Source organism: Apteryx rowi, unplaced genomic scaffold, assembly GCF_003343035.1.
Source record: "Apteryx rowi isolate R43461 unplaced genomic scaffold, aptRow1 scaffold_329, whole genome shotgun sequence".
Lineage (NCBI taxonomy): Eukaryota > Metazoa > Chordata > Aves > Apterygiformes > Apterygidae > Apteryx > Apteryx rowi.
In genome coordinates this window covers 430,636-449,907 of record NW_020449741.1, presented here as the reverse complement: position 1 = coordinate 449,907, position 19,272 = coordinate 430,636, and the positions used below count along the sequence as shown (strand labels likewise).

At 49.1% G+C, this 19,272-nt stretch overlaps 2 protein-coding genes across 7 annotated transcripts in view; one reads left to right on the top strand and one right to left on the bottom strand.

The window, feature by feature from the left end:
- Positions 1-45: 45 nt before the first annotated feature.
- LOC112968893 lies at positions 46-15,620 on the bottom strand. Of its 5 annotated transcripts, XM_026071622.1 has the most exons (7): positions 10,496-10,527; positions 8,383-8,422; positions 8,130-8,303; positions 4,370-6,229; positions 3,782-3,960; positions 2,681-2,815; positions 46-1,813 (listed from the first exon to the last, which is right to left on the bottom strand). In XM_026071622.1, the coding sequence occupies exons 4-7, from the start codon at positions 4,860-4,862 to the stop codon at positions 1,436-1,438; spliced, it is 1,185 nt and encodes a 394-aa protein (XP_025927407.1). In that variant the 5' UTR covers positions 4,863-6,229; positions 8,130-8,303; positions 8,383-8,422; positions 10,496-10,527; the 3' UTR covers positions 46-1,435. The 5 variants fall into 5 exon arrangements, with proteins under 5 accessions (XP_025927407.1, XP_025927406.1, XP_025927408.1 ...); XM_026071621.1 differs by lacking the exons at positions 8,383-8,422; positions 10,496-10,527 and adding an exon at positions 15,430-15,620; XM_026071623.1 differs by lacking the exons at positions 8,383-8,422; positions 10,496-10,527 and adding an exon at positions 15,430-15,620 and having other exon boundaries at positions 8,198-8,303.
- A 3,541-nt stretch (positions 15,621-19,161) lies between these two features.
- Positions 19,162-19,272, top strand: part of RNPS1 (RNA binding protein with serine rich domain 1) — a 10,983-nt gene continuing 10,872 nt past the window's right edge. The window contains exon 1 of one of the 2 annotated variants that reach the window (XM_026071628.1): positions 19,162-19,261. In XM_026071628.1, coding sequence (XP_025927413.1) covers positions 19,260-19,261 — 2 coding nt within the window. In that variant the 5' untranslated portion in view covers positions 19,162-19,259. The remainder of the gene's footprint in view (positions 19,262-19,272) is intronic. The other variant, XM_026071627.1, reaches the window with a different exon arrangement.

Below are 19,272 nucleotides of genomic sequence, written 5' to 3'. Positions count from 1 at the left end.
ACCTGCAAAACACCCACAGTACAGCTTTATATATACATATATATATACACACATATATATATTTTTTAATGCTTGAATTATTTTTACACTTCTAAATTTTGGCCTCCAACTAAAGGAGTCCAAAGAAAAAGGCTGGGGGCTTCTTCTAGGCAAAGTTTATGCTCATGGAGGTGACCAGAAAGAAAGAAGTGTCCTTGACTGATGCAGAGGAAGGATGTATTCATCTCCTCTTGAGATTTGCTGCTGGATGTTGAACAGAAGTCCCCTCACCTGGCAGTCCTTTCCCTTGGAAGGCAAGTCCAGTTACTAGTCACTCTGGACTCCACTGCTGCAGTGAAGATACATCAGCTCTCCTCGAGCCCTTCTTATTCATGCAGGAAGGGGTTCTCAGCATCATACTCCTGAAATCTCTCTTGAACAGCCTGAGCAGGTCTGTACCATCAGCAGCCTGCTATAGTTGAGAGGTCTTACTGCTGGGAATCAAAGCCAGGAGGACATCCTGACCAGTTACAGAGGAAAAGGTTTGAGGAGAGACAAACACATGACTCCTGTCAGCATACAACTCAGTTCACATCCCTTTAAACACACGGTCCTGTGAGACTCTGACTGCAGCCTGTACTCTGGCTGGACACTGAGCAGGAGCAAAGGCTAGTGCCAGACCCCAGATTTGCTGGGAATTTGGGGACAGGGAGGCTGACCTGGGTGGAAGCTGCTTGGCTGAAGAATCTGTTTCCTACTTAAGTGAGATTTATCCCTAACTGTGTGGTGGCTGATGCCATGACTCCAGTAATGTCCTTGGTGTGCAGAGTGGTGGTCTCACTTCATAGGCTTGACCACCCTGAGCAGCTCTGCGCATGGTGGCAGCTAGAACAGTCTCAAATCTATCCAGCCTGGTTGCTGATGGGGGGATGTGTAGCTGAAATGGAGAAATAGATCCCACACTTTTCTGAACCACAGTGTATGTAGATTTTTACTGAACAAGGTTCTGCAGGGGGAGGGTACAAAGCATTCATGTGATTAACTGTCACAGTACTGGCTCCCATGAAAGTAAGTCTCATGTTGCTCCTCGGAACCTGCCTCCCTGCTGCAACCCTCCTAGTTGACTTCTACTTGTAGCTGGCCTGTTTGAGCTGCTGAAGTCCATCAGCAACTGGCCAGCTCCAGTACCAGCCAGCATGGGCAGCATGGGAGAAGTGAGGCTTCAGCTTTCTATTGCCCTGTCTCTTATGCCAGGCAGCTCCTTTTAGTCGACAAGGCTGAAGCAGAGCAAGACCTGATGCAGAAGTGACCTTCCTCTGCTGGATGCCAGACATAATCCTGAGGCAGCTGACACTTCTGAAGCATTAGAGCTTGCTCTTCTTCATGGCTTTTATCCTTCTGCAGTGGCATCCCTCCCTGCTCTCGCTCCAGTCCTGCACTTTGGCATCACGCAAGGTCAGATGAGTTCCATCTTGAACTGGCTGAAGTTTGGCACAGTGGGCGAGGGCTCGGCCATGCTGCTGAAGGGGACACAGGGCTGGTTTCCTGGCACAGTACCATGGCTCACTGTGGAGCTGAGCTGCTGCAGTGTCATCAACACCTCCTGCTGGAGTCGCTGCTGATGCTCCTGCTGGCGCTCCAGGCGGCATTGCCTCTCCAGGACTGCATGCATCGCCTGACTCAGTTTCTGGATCTCTGTGTGTACAGCATCCAGCTTTTCGGCAACAGCATGTGAGCTGGGAGCAGGGGGAAGCACTGGTCCCCCCCATGCAAGGTTCTGGTTTCCAGGACCCGCAATGTTCAGCAGGACAGTTTGAGTGCTGGCATCTTTGACCTGGAAGTAGTGGGAGGCAGGAGAGACGGGAAGGTGAAAAATTATCAGTTGCTCCTTCAGTAGAAGATTAGCTAGAGGATTTATTCTGTGCTTCAGTTACAAGGCAGGAGAGAAAGCTGTAGTACTAGCCTTGCTGCGGACTTCTAGATCCCACTGGGCTCTGATCTGCTTATCCTCCACACCCAACCTCTTTGCCTCTGGTATGGTGGCACACTGCATTGCTGTGCATGCTATTAGGAAGTGCTTAGCCACCCAGCAATGGCTGCAGCTAGATGGCAGTCGGGCTGCATGTACTTCATGCCAGGCCTGTGTTTGCTTTCCACAGGGATAGAAACAGCATATCCTGTTTCCTTCTCCTTTTTTTGCATTGCACCCTGCAAAGCACAACCCTAGAACTGGTTTTGCCATTCTGTTTCCTGAGAGAGATCATACACTAGGTTTTGAGCCACTGGGGAGTGTTTCTTTTAGAAAGGCTGCTGAACATGGTGCTTCTCAAGCAACTGGCAAGGGCTCTTGCCAGACAAGCACCTGAACATTCTGGAGAAGACCCATGGAGTTTGCTACATCAGAGCAGAGATGGGGTAAGTTCCTGCTGGGTGTATATAGGACACTGATGCCCTGAGGTTCAGCCTGATTCACTGTTATATTTTGTACTGTGGATACCATCATGAGAAAGGCAGGCGCTAACATCAGCCTTATGATTCGTCATGTGCAATAGCATAACCCATCATTTAAGTCTCTGGAGGTCAGAATCCACTCTGAACAGGTAAAGGTTGGGCTTTGGCCTTGTGTTTGGGACTAGTCTGCGGCCCATTCACCCTGTTGGCAACCTACTCTGGGCTGGGCCTAGGAGTCCTGGTCACTTACATTTGCACTGTGGCTCATTGCAGCAGTCAGGACAGCTGGGCTTGCCTGCAGGGGCTGGCTGGCCGGCTGCACTCCGACCAGGAAAGGCAGAACAGTTGTGGAGCCAGACAGACTCTGCCCATTCTGAATGTTGACCTGATGGAAGAATAGCAAGTGTCAGACATGGTTGTGCGTGTACAGCCCAGACCCTGAGAGATTTTGTGGCACTGCAAAGCAGTGTTGTATGTGTTAGGGACTACAGAGGCTTGATGCTTCTTAAAGAGTGGCAGTCCTGGCCCTCCTTACCCCCATCCTGGCCCTCCTCAGCCCATCATCTCCCAGAGATGTTCTGAAGCTCACCCATTGCACTGTTCTGCTGCCAACACAAAGTAGCCACTGTCCTCAGTGGGGTTCAAGCAGAACTTCTGAGCCTATACAGAAGACCAAACCTTAAAGGGAAAGTCCGTGAACTGTGTATTGGAGGTTCAGAAGACCAAATACTGATAGAAACTAGTACTTCTGCTGTTCCTTTCCAAAATCAAATAGTAACTGCACCCCCCCCCCGTCTATTACCGCCTGAAGTCCTCATCCAACTGCCCTGAACAGGGGCAATGGGGAAACTTCCCTAGTAAGCTAACCAAGTGCTTAAATTTAAGCATTTGTTAAGAGTGCAGCTAGCATATTTTTGCTGTGTATGTCATGAGTCCTTAATCCCCTGATGTTCTACCCTGTGTACATAGTTTAAATGAGGCTTTAATTCCAAGGAACAAGTTGTTTCCTTGGCAAGGAAGCCCATGGACATGACAAGGTATGTGTGCTGGGCCTGTTCCCTGTGGGGAGCGTGGGCTAGGGTGACCTGGCAGCATGCAACCCAGGGACCAGGGCTTCCTCCATGGCACACACAAGGGCAGTAGAGATGAAGCCCACCATGAAGGGCATCAACACACCTTCCCCTGCATGTGGGCATCATCTCCTGTGCCCTCAGTGCTTCCCAGGATCCCACCAGGGTCAACATGAGCAGGGTGTCTCGTGTGAACTAAGCACAGCACCAGGTCCTGGCTGGAGCAGCTATGCCATCAGGCCAGGCACACTCCAGCCACTCCAAATCTCCTTGCCTCATACCTTTTTCTGGAGGAGAATAGCCCTATCCACAATCTTCTTCTTTACGATCAGGGCTGGGTTCCTGGCAGGGGGCATGAAGAGCCTCCCTCGGTTGGGCAGTGGCTGCTGGGGGATGGCTGGGGGCAAGAGAGCTGGACAGCTCCCCAGAGCACTCGATCGGTTCACGGAGCAGTCGTCACCTGCGAGGGACGTTGAGAGAAATGCCTCAGAAGGAGAACCTTGAACTGAGGCTTTCCACCCCGCCATTCCCCTTCAGAGCTCCCTCTGTGGAGGATGGAGAGCTCTTCACTTCCGGACCCAGCACGGGCCTGAGGGACAAAGCCTTTTTTGCATAGCACAGCTTCCAAGGTGCAGCTCTGGGCCCTGAGCTGCCACTGATACTCAGAGGTCAAACTTCTCTGCATTTCAACCACTGTTGAATAGCACTGGAAGCACCCCCACCATCCATATGGGACTGGAAAGCTGGGGCAGAGGTAGAGTTGTGTTTTTTCCCCCTGCCAGGGCACAGACAGCCCTGGTGCAAGGCATCCAAACTCATCAGGCACCACCTGAGAGGCAGGAACAGGAGGGTAGAAAGCCAGGCCTTACTGTTCCCGGGGGCCACTTGAGTCCCTGAAGGCAGTCCCATGGGCACAGGCTTCCCAAAGTGCCCGCCATCCTTGCAGAGCGAGGTCACACTGACAATCTTGATGCCTTCCTTGCTGTCTCCGCTGTCACTGAGGCAGGGCCCTTTGCTGCCCGTGGCACCTCCGCTGGGCAGCGCGGGGAGCTTGGGACCTGCTGCTTCCTGCTTGTTCTGCTCGGGCTCATTTTCCTGGAGCATGGTCCAGAGCTGCTCGTCCTCCCAGCCCGCCTGGCCAGCAACTGCCTTGCGCTGTGCCTTGTCACCTGCCGGCTGGGGCAGCACAGCTCCTGCTGGCTGGGAGGGCTCCACATTCTTCCGCTTGAGGAAGAGGTACACCGCCTGGGGGGTCACCCGGATGTTGTCCAGCTCTAGAACTTTCTTGATCTTGCGAAAGCTCAGCCCGGCTTTGCGCAACTCCACAATTCTCTTCTTGGCATGGTCATCCAAGCGGCCCATTGCTCCCTGGGGTGCTGGTGCAGCCTGGCACCCTTCCTGCCACACTTCCGTCCTGCAGTCAGCAGCTACATCCCTGCCAGCCGGTCAGTGCCACTAGCCAGAGTGTGCTTCTCCTGCACAGCCCCTATCAACACCCCTAGAAGCAACAGCAGAGGCCACTTGGCTGGTAGCAAAGAGCAGAGCTGCTGCAGGGATGGTTACACCCCAAAGGCAACACCAAGCCTCGCAAGCTGTGCTACAACTCTGCTAGTTTTTTGTCACCTGGCTGCCTGCAGTGGCTGTGGCTTCACAGAGTACCACCCCAAGTTTTGAGCAGTGATGATGCTTTGCTAGACACCAGGTTCCCAAGTCAAAGAAACGGAAGGAGGCAGTGCTTTCAGCTGGGACTGGAAGCAATTGGGATGGCCAAAAAACACATCCCTCACTCAAGCAGGAACTTCATGAGGGAACACTTCAGAACAGAAGGTCTGGCCAAGACCCCTGGTCCAGCAAGGGCACAGAGGGCAGGAACAAGCTCTGTTCTACCTGACGTCCCAAACCAGACATCAGTTCCCTGCTGCCATCAGTGTACCAGTGATGCAGAGAGAGGGAGAGCTGGGCTAGAGCAGGGAGAAGGCATCAGATGGCTGGGGTTTGCTTCCCTTCTGAAAAATGGTAGATGGGTTGCTGGAGGAAGGAAAACATACTCCAGATCCACTCAAAAAACATTTTTGAGTCACCTAGAAGTCATTGTTAGAAACTCCTTGAGTGGCTACACAACATTTGGAAATGCAATTGGCCAAGGCAGCCAGGCTCCATCATTTCAGGTAAAGGCTGTCACTATCATCTCAGGTGTGAACAATGAGCGTTCCTCCTTTTGCTGTGATAAGGAAAAGAACATCATGTGTATGCAAAGGACCAGGATGGCTACACTGATTGCTAATTTGCTGGCTATTATTTCCAATGGTGGCTTAGGTAATACACAAAAAGCAGTTGCCTCCTCTTGTTTCAAAACTCAGAGCAATGCAAGTCCTGCTGTGTGCATGGGCCACCTCTAATTCATATTTCTGTGGTTGTTTGTGTTCATGCCCAATGCAGATGTGTCCTGCTCTGGCCAAGCAGCCACGCTAGGATCCAGAGCAGCAGCAGGCTCTGCTCAGGATCTCAGGGAGCTCGGTGCAAGTCTCAGGAAACAGCAGAAGTTCATCATGCAAGGCTGGTAAGGTCCCTGGAAGCAAGCAGGTCCTCCCCAGAGCTTCACATCTCTTTGGTGGCTTGTAACATTGCAGTTAGCAGAATCAGGGACTCCAGCTTTGCAGGCTACTCCTTGGAAACAGTCAGTGCCTTAGAGCCTGCCCTTTGAGATTGTAGACTGCACTGTGCCACACCTTTGAAACAAGAAAAAGCAAACAGTTATATACCAGTTGTAACAAAGGTACATTGTACAAGCAAACACAGAGGTAATTACTGCCCTTCCTTAGTGCTTACCCCTTCCCTTCCCTCTGAGCTTCCCTTGCTTCCTCCTATACACACACATATACAGCTTTGGCTTGTGTTGTAAGTGGTTTAGTACATGGACATGTATACTATCCATGTGTGGGTGGAAATTACACAGCTACAGCCTCTGAAAGCGCATCTACTCAGGGTCACACCCTAGAGCAAAGGAAAGTGCCAGGGCCAGATCCTTTCCCGCCCTTGGCTCTGAGGCAGAAAACCTCTCACGCTACCTGCGCACACAGTGGGGCCAGGCATGCATGCACCCCTGCCAAAGCAAGCAAGTGTGCCTGGCAAGGATAAAACGGGAATGCTCTGCATTGGCGTGAGCTGCTGAGCAGCGATGTCAGGGGGCAAGACGGAGCGCAGAGGCTCCACTGCTTCCCTAGCACACCAGCCCTTGAGCACATAACGACACCCAAAGTGTTGCCAAAGCCATGGACACAGCTCAGTATCCCAAAGCACCTCCCCGCCAAAAAAGTCCACTTCCTTGCCCTCTGTCCTTTGCCCACAGAAAAGCCATTGCATCATGGAACCATAGAAGTCAGAGAGCAAAGCAAGTAGGGGAAGGAGGAGAAGGGTTGCAGAGTTACAGGAAAAGCCAAGTTCAGGATGGACAGTGCTTAGAATTGTGTTTCTCATATATATATATATATATATATTCATATATATACATGTATGTATGCGTGTATATATATCTACATACATACACACACATATATGTATATATTCACATATCAGAATAACACAGAATAGCTGAGGTTGGAAGGGATCTCTGGAGATCATTTGGTCCAACCTCCCTGCTCAAGCAGGGTCAGCTAGAACAGGTTGCCCAGGACTGTATCCAGTGGGGTTTTGAACACATATAAACATGTGTGTGTGTACAATTACGGGGGACAGGGTTTTTTTTTCCATTTCTTACCAGCTCCCTTCTTCTACAAGCATTTCTTCCAAAACCAGTGCTGTAACTGCTGCCTGGAGGACATATTTGGGTTTTACCTCACCAAAATAAATAATCCACAAGAATTCCCATAACACAGCAAAACGCTTTTCAGATTAGCAATGTATAATAGAGGCCACTTCAAACGGTCACTGCGTGAGCAACATGCAGATGTGATTTATGAACCTTTTCCAAACTCCACTTCCCCAAACACATGCTGGTCTTAAAGAAGACAATAACATGTTTCGTCTGCCAAGAAGGCACAGAGACTATTGCAGATCACCCACAGAAAGCCACAGGGAGAAATGGAGCCACTTAATATGATACAGGAGTTGTGCCCTTTTGCATTTTGTTTCTTCTGTAGGAAGAGAGAAAAAGTAACTCAAGCAACATAGATTGTACTTTGATCCAGAGCTGTTTACATCTAAAGGCCATCCCACACCCTGCTACGTGCATTAGGGACCACGTAGATAAGAGCTGGCAGAGAGCAGACACGGGAAAAAGTCTCCCTGGCTGCAGATACTGCAATTATAGAGCAACAGGAAAACTGCAGAAGCACCCAAACTTCTCCAAACCCAGAGGATCTCCTGTCTGACTGGTCTCTCCAGGCATTTAGCAGGTGAAATCTGCTCCAATGCCAAGTGGGGTGAGGAGCACCAGCAGCACCAGCCCGCAACGAGGCCCAGATGCAGCACGGCCTGGCTGTGCTCCCCAAGCTTCCCGTGGCTGCTTGTATGGACAGCTCAGGTCCTGTCGGGAAGACTTGTCCTCCTCCCAGAGCATTTCAAGACATGCTCAGAGGACACCTGAGCATGAGTTTAATCATCTCAAAAGCCTATGACAGAAACACAAACCTTATTCAAACATCGACCTGCTTAACAACTCCTTGTAGACCAGGAAACTTAAAACCTGCCCAAGTCACCTGCAACTGCAGGCTCCGGTTCATTGCAGGGACTTTTCCCTCTTGGAGTAATGCTGGGAAAGTCAGTGATCCACTCCTGCAGCCTTTATCCAGCCTCCTCACACCCCTGAAGAAGAGAGGCTGATGAGAAAGCTTTGTAAATGCACTAACTCCACGCAGAATTTCTACCACCTCCCCTTGCTTACCCTATCTGGACTCCAAAGTGCACAGCAGTGACTCAGTACCCTGTAGGATAGGAGAAAAGGGCTTCTGGTGAAAGCAGCAGATTCCCCCTCCAGACAACAAAGTATCCCAGCAATGTCCTGCAAGATGACAGCACTGCAGTCTCTCCAACAGGTTGGGCTCCATCTCTATTTCAGCCTTTTTTTATCCAGGTCCTGCTGCAAACTTGCAGTTTTCCTGTATTAAACATGCTACCCATTTCCAAAGCTGAGTCCACCACCTTCTCCTCTTTCTGCCTCTCCAGAGGGGTTTTTACTGATGGAGCTGCAGCCTGCACCATGCATGCAGCTTATGCAATGAAGCGGCCCAAGTTACACATTCATGGAGAAGAGACCTTTACACTCACCCATCCTGCCAGATGCTTGTTAGTTTCTAACAATTTTTGCCCGCCCCCCCCCCAAAAAAAAAAAAAAAAAAACAGTCCATTTGGAGGGAAAGTTTCAGGGAGTTTCTCAAATACACAATTTTGCATCAGGGAAGGAGTTTCCCTTACTTTTCAGGTCTGGATTGGGGGTGACATGGTTCCTCTGAAGGTTATTTATGCTGCTCAGCAGAAGCCAATTCAAGCTGTGGCTTTGCAGGGGGGGGGGGCAAGGAAAAGAGAGCTTCAACTGAGGCAAATTCACAGCACTGCAATCATGTGAGCTGTGTTCATATGCCAACATTCTTACTCCTTTTCCAGAGGCCTTTCCATCTTTTCTTTTCTATGGACATGAGGAAAAAAGAAAGGTTTCATCTCATGCAAAACGGCTCTGAACAATCTCATCTGGGTTGACTCAGCCTTTGTTATTTCCAGAATAGAGCAGCTCCATAAAGGCTACTTTGCATGGGGCTTTCCAAAAAAAAGCACAGGTCCTGTGTACTTTGCATGGGCATTAAAAGCCTCCTGTTTCAAAACCCAGATGTTACGGACAGGGGCAGGTTTGGTCCAAAGCATGGTTTGCCTTCACCTGCCTGGTTATTGTGTTCTACAGCAGCCACTGCTGTGTGTCCTTTCACAAGCCCTGATCCTGCAATTACGCTTGTGCGAACAAAATGGTGTTCCCCTGTGAGCTATGCCAGCTTCAGTGCGATTCCTTATGGGTCTGCAAGTGTCCTCCCCTTCTCTACATGCTGCACTTTGCAGCCAGATGTGTGCCTCACAGGGTGAAGACACTGTAACTAGAGCACTCAGTTTATTGCTGCAGCTGTGCGAGGGCTGTCACACAACGTGAGAGGTTCCAAGTTTTGCGCTACAGCGGTTTAGCTTTCGAGATCTTACCCAGCCAATCGGACATACGCATTTGTGTAAGCAGCTGCATTTTTTGTTATACAGTCAGGCCTGCAAAGGAATTTCGTTTCCGCCTGCCAGTTTAGGTGTCTGTCCAAATCTCGTATCAGCCACCCTTTTGCCAGCTGCTGCTGAACCCTTGCAATGCCTAAATTCTTTAAGTACTTAGTTGTAACCAGGAAAGCTCCTTTAACCAGGAAAGTGCTCCTGGGAATGCTCTTACTCCTTAATTTTGTATAGAGTGATATTCAGAGCAGCACAGACAGGAACCTGGAGCTCCTTTCTCTTCACTGTGATTATTTCCTTAGCTCTTCCTCTCTCTGGCCCAGAAAATATTATATACAAAATGGAATAGCCTCAAGAGAGAAGGTGGCAACACTCAGACATGTCCCAGAGCTCCTTTCTGGGCAGAGTGGATTTAAGGTCTGAGAAGAAGGAAGGATTTGAATCCAAGTTTCCCACAACCCTGGTGAAGTTTTCTAACCACTAGCCACTGGGCAAGCAGCAGGTTTCTCCTTTCACTGCTCGCTTCTGAGGCAGATGCAGCACCTGGGCAAACCCCAGCACCACGAGCTGGGCCCCAGATACGGCCCTGAGGAGGAGGCATTCGCCAGGGCTTGTCCTCAAGGTCCCTCGGCATGAGGCTCACCTGCTTGCGTGCACATGCACATACACACACCGGCAGGTTTGCAGCCCATTTCTCCCCCAGTCTTTCTCTGATTACCGAGGGGTTGAATTCCAAATTCCCCAAGAGTTAAACATTAGTTGTGTGCTTACAGAGTTTACTTGTATGTGGGAACATTTACCTCTCCCTTCTATGTGCAGAGATGGATGTGTCACAAGTGAAAGCCTCCTCTTGGCCACAGGCAGTTTTTACCCTAGGGATGTGAAACCTTTACTTCAGCAAAGCCTCTTCCAAAATTCATACTGGCTTGAAGCAGGGAAGAGTGAGAGCCCCGTAGTGTCTTCAAGAGACAGGAGTGTCATGCCACAGTCACACAACTACTTTAACACAGAGCTGCATTTTCCAAATGGCTAATGAACTCCTCTGGGTTAGCTGCATCCCAGCATGCCAGCAGCCAGCCTAGCCCTCAAGGAAGGAGCAACCTTGCAGAGATGCAAACACTTATCTATAGATGGACTTAACAAACGCTGCAAGCTTCAATTTATCTTTTTAGAAGGCATGGGGGTAGCAGATATGAAGGTGGGAGAACATGCTTCACCAGTGAGACAGACTGCTGATGCTGAGAAAGGCTGTGCCTGAGGTAAAGGAAAGCATGGGAGAGGGAGAAACAGCAACCCACAGGAACCCACCAACTAGTCTCTTGTCTAGTCTTAGAAATTAAAAACAGCCACTTTACATCGTTAACATCCCAACACACATTGGATGCAAGAGCTTGCTGTGCAGCAGTGAGTGCAAAATCTTCTTACCCTAAGAAGGTGCATGTAGTCTAGGACAAAGTTACATGTGGACATATCCATTTCCTTTCAATTCAAGCTGGCTTTGTATAGTGCAAGGCCACTGTACCAGGACATAGAACAGTTTGACTAATTCATGACAGCACAAGATATCTCAGGCTATGCAAAAGCAGGAAAATAAAGAGGAAGGTGTTAGCACAAGAGGATCCATCCTCAGAGAGCCTGCAAGGAGCCACAAGTCCAATCTGACGGACTTTCCTTTGCTCTGGGCCTCGTGGCTGCAAGGGTGGTAGCAGCTAGACCCTTCTTGCCCACCCTTCTCTTAACCTCCAATTCCCAGTCCACCTTTCCAGGTCCCCGGCTCGCCTTTGGGAAGCTGGAACAGCTGCAAGCAGCTGGGGTATGACGCTGATCCATTCTCATCAGTTTTATTGCTTTCCCACAAGGGTCTAAATAGTGACCGCAAAAAACTGGCAAGATGAGTCTTTTTTCATTCTGCAGCAGTTTGTGAAAAAAAAAAAAAAAAATCCAGGAACCACACAAGGACAAGGCAGGACAGCGCTGGTTTATACTTGGTTCAGATATGGAAAATAATTTCTTGCAACCAAGAGAGAAAGAACTGTTTCAAGTGGAGCGAAAGCTAAGATACCATGGAAGGAGCTAGTGTTCTCCTGGGAGAGCACCTGCTCCTTTTGGAAAAAAGGACTGATCTCACTCTGCAGAGAAATGTACTTTTAACATAGTAAACAGTGCTGGGAAGGAAAGACAAACTGGTATGGCAACTTATTTTCTTGCCTTCTGGGTTACTTAGAGCACTGCTTCAGATCATGCCAGGCACAGCTTTGAAGGGACATGGATATTTCTTATTTCTTTATCTAGATAACAGTTTCACCTGATGTACAAACTGATTGGAAAGTCTTAGCCCTGTGGAGACAGTTAATCAGAAAGACCTGGCAATGTGGTTTAATGGTACTTAGCTTAGAGGAAGATAAACAATATTAGGGGTCCTATGCAGAAATGCTGTCAAAGCAGGAAGATCTGTGCCAGGTAAGAATGGTTGTTTCTTCCAATTGTATGGACTGCAATTTTGTACAATGTCGATGATTTGTCAAGCCACATGGAGGCAACCACATTATAGAAAGCATAGAGTGCTACTGGCCATAGAGATTGCTGTAAAAGCTTGGGTATTCCCTGTTACAGAGCCCTGATTTTCTTTGCAAAATCAGGTAGTAGAAATAGATGCACAGGAGCAGCTTTGTTACAAGAGAGATGCTTTTTATTAAAAAGGAGATTGGACAGTTGAATTTAGATGGTGCTGTTACCTGAGCCATGCTGACTCACTGCCTAAAGGGATAAACTCGTAAGAAGCTTTTTACAGATTCACAGAATGTTTGAGGTTGGAAAGGACCTTTGGATATTATCTAATCCAAGCAGGGTCACCTAGAGCAGGTTGCCCAGGACTCTGTCCAGAAAACTTTTCAATATTTCCACAGGTGGAGACTCCACAACCTCTCTGGGCAACCTGTTCCAGTGCTTGGTCACCCTCACAGTAAAGAAGTTTTTTCTTGAGTTCAGACAGAGCTTCTTGTGTTTCAGTCTGTGCCGTTGCCTCTCGTTCTGTCACTGGGCACCACTGAGAAGAGTCTGGCCCCATCCTCTTTGCACCCTCCCTTCAGATATTTATATACACTGATAAGATCCTCTCTGAGCCTTCTCTTCTCTAGGCTAAAAAGTCCCAACTGTCTCAGCCTTTCCACCTATGACAGAGGCTCCAGTCTCTTAATCATCTTAGTAGCCCTTTGCTGGATTCACTTCAGTAGCTCCATGTCTCTCTTGTACTGTATATCTGGCCCAGGATTTCGAAGTGAGCTATTTAAAGTCAAAGTCTAGCTTTGTTCCATGGCCTTTCACAAGTGGCCAATTTCTTTAGGCTCTGCTTTCAGTGCAAATGGAGAAGATAGCCCTCTGCCTACCCACACTAAAAAAATTAGATCCTCAAATAGAAGACACAAAACTGGCCAAGACCATCTTGAAATCCATCTTACATAATTAAGCATTACGCTCTTGGAAGCTTATAAAGATAGCTGGCATGGTAAGAATACAGTTGTCTTCCCATTTGGATATTTCTCACTTGTGGCCTTAAAGACAGGAAGGTTTTTGTACCAGTAGAGATTGGCTCAAAAACCATAGGTCAGCAGCAATGCCATATCATGTGCTCTGACAAATTCAGCGTAGCTGTGGTTCTGTGCCTGTATCTGATAAAGGTTAGATTTGTATTGAGGAATGATTCAGAAGGCACAAACCTGGTATTAGTGACTGTGGAACCACAGCCTGAAGGAACAAGAGGCTTTCACAGACCACCTGAAAGACCTGGGTGAGAGGCACAGCTTGCATTTCATATCCAAACTCAGAAATCCATCTCTACCCTAAGACTGAGCAAATTCTTATCAAGTTGAGCTTAAGTCTTCATACCTGAACCACAAATGCCAGGTTTCTCACTGCCCTACACTTGTACAATCAGCAGTACTATTAGCCCCTCTTTAAAGTGTTTTGCATCTTTAAATTGCCTCTGCTCTCCCAAGATACAGCCCTTCCAGAAGAATGGCAAAGACTAAACCACAGACATACTTTGGATTTCTAGTGTCTGAAGAAGAGACAAGGAAATCACTGCAAAAAATAATGTGTTATTTGTTCCTTGTGGTGAAATCAGGATTTTTGAGGAAGTTTAACATTCAGCAGGCATATTCCTACAGCATTAGGAATTACAGCATTACAGCTTTGTAAGTGTCGCAGGAAAAGAGAGAAAACATGCATTGCAGCAAGTTTTTAGGCTAAGATCCTACATAAACAAACTTGTGCAGAGGCACACTCCGCTGCATACAGCCTTGAAGTCTTCAGTCTGTCCATGATGTAGCTGCTGGCATGTTTCATATCTCAAGAGAGAGCAGTCCAGAAGTTCAGAGACTACTACTCAAAACTGAATTCACCTAGAAGCTCAGTTTCAGCTAATCTGATCAAATTCACATCATTCTACAGACTAGACAGGACACCCCCAGAAATCTCCTTTTCTTGCTGTTCCAAATCTGTGTAACTACTTAGTCATGCAGCCATAGGAAACTCAGTCTAAACTCAACCCTCTGCAGAGACAACTGAGGCTATTACTACACATTAAGATGAAAAGTTTCCAAAGCCATTAGATGAAAAATCCCCCACCCTGCAATTCCTCCAACAAAGCAACACAAACTGTGTTCTGTGAAGCCAGACACACATCTAACCTCTCTTTAATACAGGTGCAGAAGGAATGACAGACTGCACAGAGAGACAGACCGAAGCACCTACAGCATGGGGAAAACATCAGCATCCAGATGTTGTAGGCCAAGCCAGTGCTCTAGTGCAATCTTTACAAGCGCTCCACAATGCCCAGTGTACAGCACCTTGCACCTGGCCTCCACACAAGAAATGAACACCAACGGTTCAATGCTGCAATCGGCAGAATAATCCAGTGATCACCTGGATCTTCTGGGGCTCAAGGAGAGTTGCCTGTAGCAACACCAACACGCCACAGCGACTACCCAACCAAAGCTAATGACAAGGAGGGAAAACCAAAGTACCAGTTACAAGACAGAGTCATAAACAAGACAACTGCTTTCACCCTCGGGTGGCATTAGGAGACACTGACTAATTAATCCTAACCACAATCCTCCTCTGCAAGCAGAGCTATTCACCTGCGGAGATGGCAGGAACTAGCGGTGTCCTCATTAGCAGAGTGGAGGTGCAGGAATGAAGCGACACAGAGGCAAAACCTGAAATCAGCACTCACAGAACTCGCCTCTCTTGCTCGTTTGTCTAATGTGTCTTGGCTAGAGCAATTTCGTGGCTGTCAGCTGGCTTAAACTCACCATCCAGCAGTCTATCTACACACATGCAATTTCTAAAGAGGGGCCTGCACCTCTGCTGGGAAATTACTAGGTAGGTTTCCGAGTTTAAAAAGCAGTTGGAAGCCAGCACGTTAGATCAGGTACCACATTCCCAGCTCTGACCCTGAGTTTCAGCGTGGCACCAAACCTCTGCATCCCTGCTCGCGCGTATTTCCAGGCTGCGTGCCGAGTGGCAGCAGCCCACTCCATCCAAATCGGTGCCCCCGTCAAGCACGGGATGGGTGCTCAGGGCACCAGGAGCTCAGTAACACAGGCCTCCTCACGACCCCTCCCCGGTGCTCACATGCACCCCTGTTATAGTGTCTCTCTGTCCTTCCCCACCACGCTCCCAACACCCAAACCAGCTTAAAGCACAGAAGCAAACAGGCAGAGCCTCCACGTACAGGGGACTAGAGATGACTGCCAGGATCCTTCCAGGCGAAGGCACCGGCTTGCTGCAGCTGCTGCATCCTCCGGCGGCCTGCCTTAGCAAAGGTCCCAACAGAGCCTAGCTCTGCAGCAGCCAACTTTTTGGGAGGCTGCTGTTTGAAAAGCTCCTGCCCTCTTTGTTTGGTTGGGGCAGAGCCAGCAAGGGCTGCCGGGAAGGTCACTCGGGAGGAGACTTATGTACTTGGAGGGGAGGAGCCCTCCTCTTAACTCTTTCGGGGCGGCCTCACTCCAGGAACAGCAAGGATCTATGTCACCTTTTCTGTCTCGGGGTTTAACCATGAGCTGTTCCCATTGCTCCCGCCATGGCTGCCCAACGGGATTGGGGCAGCAGTTCATGGCAGTGCTGCTTTCCTCTGAAAGGGGAGGGGATGAGCACTTTAACCTGTTCTCATCTCTACTTGTGCCCCCAGGTGAGGTGTTCAAATGTCTCTGCTTAGGTTTGGCCTTATGGCTCAGTCACATGGACTGCTAGTAGCCACTAAAGGGAGATCAGGTCTCCTTGCCTGCCTGCCCCCAGGGCTCCCACTGCTTCCACTGCAGCCCTGCTGCTCACAACACTTCAAGGAGCTGGTTTAGGGAGCAAAATAGCAGGAAACTTCTTTTTTTATCCTGGTAATCTTAATTTTCTGCTGGTTTAGTAAACTCGCCTAGATCACCATGGTAGAGATGAAAGCCATTATCAGAACACAGGAGTACACGACTTTGGGATCAGCTAGCCATTTCCAAAGGAAGCTTTGCCATTTCCAAAGGAGATGAAAACTTAAACATCCTGCTCTAAGCCTCAACAGCAGTAAGAGAATAGTGGGAACAAGTCTGGTTGCACGTCCCATCCACTAGGAGTTTCCACCTGCTGGCCAGTACTGCCTCCCTCCCTCCTGCTCAAGGGAGCACTGCCTCTTCTACCGGACAGGCTCTGCCAAATGAATGAAGAATATGCAGCAGGGACTGCTTTCCCCTCTCTGATTTCAAGGGCAACCACAGCAGGAAATTGGTTCCACTTTGCTCCTTGTATCCTCTCTCCATGACAGTACTAATGGACTGTCATTAAACAGTACAACCTGCCGAATTCCATAAGACCTGCAGATAAGACGAGCTGAGACTTCTGGCTTATTTTTGCAAGGCTATGTTGTCTCTTTAATCAATATTCCCATCTATAGAATGGAGACAGGGATACTTGCCACCTTGCATAAAGCAGTTTTTGAGATTTGCAGCTAAAACATGGTATAGAAGAGCTCAGATGCGTCACATCCTGTTCTCCAGCAGAGGCTGAAGTTGTTTTCTAATTGATAAGTTCATTATTCCTTCACTCAGTGGTTAGTCTATGTATGGTCAAAAACGGTTAGCACAAAAATGGGCTGAAGATTTTAATAAAGCACCACACAATTCAAGAATTAAAGCTGCAGTACTTAAAACTATTTGGAGAAAATTTCATGTGTAACTGGAGTTAGTTGGAAGAAAGGAGAGACTAACAACCATGCTGGATCAGCCTGGATGTGCTTTTGGGTCAGTATCCTGTCTCCAGCAGGCCAACTAGCAGATGTCTAGGTGGGAACATAGGATCAGTGCAAGCACGTAATAAAATTCCCACCCAGTTTGTGGCTGAGAGACTTTCTAAGATGAAGGTCATGATGGTACTCTACCAATAGTTCTCAATAGATTTGTCATTCAGGATTTAGCCCAGTTTCTCTCTGAGCCCATGTAAACTTCTAGGGGGCTACAAAAACTTGTGATGGGGAATTCTGCCCTTTAACAAGATGCTGTGTGAAGAATGACCTCCTTCAGTTTGTTCTGAACCTTCCTGTGGCTTGTTTCATGTAGCACCCACTTGTTTTTACAGCCAAAGATAAACCAGTTCTCCTTGACACTGATGATCTTAGAGACATCTGCCCTACTTCCACTTACATTCTGCAAAGGATATAAATGAGGCCATTTATTACAATGGATTCAAGAGATGGAGCTGCATTCCTTTCACAGAGGAACACAAGGACTCAAATCTTAGGTATTTAACAAAAATGCCCATGGTCACACTTCAGCTAATGCACCTACCTCTCAGAGAGTTCTGTCTAATTTAAGGCAATGCAATAGAAATGGAATCTAAGTACAATTGTCCTATGTTCCTTTGAAGTCAGAAGCCGGGCAGGCAGTACAGCTGGAAGTCAACGTGACAAAGTCAGAAGATCAGTCAGAGGAATTAACTTTTTGGTCTCTTCCAGACGGAAAGCAAATTTTTTTGTAAGTACACAACACATGTTTTGGCAGAAAAGAGAGGAAAAAAAACACCACTCCCACATAAATGTTTGGATCTATGAAATGCCACTGGATGGTGCTCCATTTTAAGTTTTTCATTCTTCTCTTCACATTTTTCTTGCTCTTCTGCAAGTCAAATGGCAGGTGCCTACCCTCTCAGTAAGTCTTATACATCATTATACATCCCCTTCTGCTCCCCATCCACTGAGCAAGTCTATTACAACCTTAAATTAGAGACCAGTGCACTGAGATTCAGCAACTTGGATAGGCAGATGATGCAGGGCCCAGGATCTATAGGTGAAGGCCTACAGCAAGCTGTAGCATCAAGACTGTCATCTGTAGAAAACCAAGAGTTGAAAAACTGGCTTTTTTATTAAGCAGAATGAGGTTTGTAGAAAGAAGTAACATCTTTTATTACATCAACAAGCACAGCTGCAAAAATCATACAAGAAAGCCAAGTACAAGTGAAGAGTAATTGCTCAGACTTCTGCTAGGTTGTATTAATTTGACACCCCTGAAAAAAAGGGAGAGGTACCCACAGAATAGAGGAGAGGGTGAGAGAGAAATACTTGTATCGTAAGGGAACTCTGGTTGGTCTTTTAAAAGAGACTGCACTTTTCTACCTCCAAAACTTGTCCTGTTGACGTCCTTTGACCAGCAGGGCTACACCCAGTTAGCACTGGAGCTTTTTGAAGCACGCATGATGATTTCTCTTCCTTCGGAGTAACATATTGTCAGTTTCCCCCTTTCTAGCTCACGTTCTTAGCCTCAGTGCCTGACCTACCCAGCTTTCACATCCCTCAAGGAACATCCTCCGTCCCCCTGGGGCTCCTGTCTTGGGCCACTGCTGTCATTACTCCCCGCTTGCTATATTCCCTCCTCACCACTTTCTTCTCTTGATGTCCTCACCCACAATTTTCTGTAAGAAGCTCGCCCAGTTGCAAGGGGGAGGCGGGCGACGCGCCAGGAGCCTCAGCAATGCCCAAACGGGGCTGAACCGCCAGGCCCCCCTCGCCGGGGTTCACAGCTCGGGCTCTCTCGGAGGAACCCTTGGGGAAGTTTAAAGGGAGGCAAAGGGGCTGCGGAAGCTTCCCTGCCCCTCCGTCCCCGGCAGCGCGGCGCGGGCACGCTGGTGCTCCGGTGAGCGCCCGGAGGGCCTTCCCGCGCCGAGGCCGCGGCGCAGCCCGTAGCCTCGCGCGGCGCCTCCCGGGCCCCCGCGCCGAGCGGCCGCCGCCGGGGGCCGGTCACCCACGGCCCGGCCGCGACCCCGCAGGGACGTGCCCGTGCCCGCCAGGCCTCGGCTGCGGGACGGCGGCGCCCCACCTCGGGCTCCCTGCCACGACACCGGGGACCGGAGACCGGGGACCGCGGCCCGGCGGCGACCTGCCCCTTTAAGTGCGCCTACCCACTCGCGCGGCCTCCCCCGCCCGCCCCGGCGCGTGACGCCATCGGCGCGCCGCGCGGCACCCTTCCCGCCTGCCCTGCGTGCATCGCGCGCGACGGGGCAGGGGAGCGGCGGCTGAGGCGGGCGCCGAGGATGTAAGTGGGGC

Coding starts and splice junctions, on each gene's coding strand:
- LOC112968893 (XM_026071621.1), bottom strand. CDS start 4,862: ATGGGCCGCTTGGATGACCATGCCAAGAAGAGAATTGTGGAGTTGCGC. Junction 3,961..4,369: donor TCAAGTGGCCCCCGGGAACA/GTAAGGCCTGGC, acceptor CGTCCCTCGCAG/GTGACGACTGCTCCGTGAAC. Junction 1,814..2,680: donor CAATGAGCCACAGTGCAAAT/GTAAGTGACCAG, acceptor CACTACTTCCAG/GTCAAAGATGCCAGCACTCA.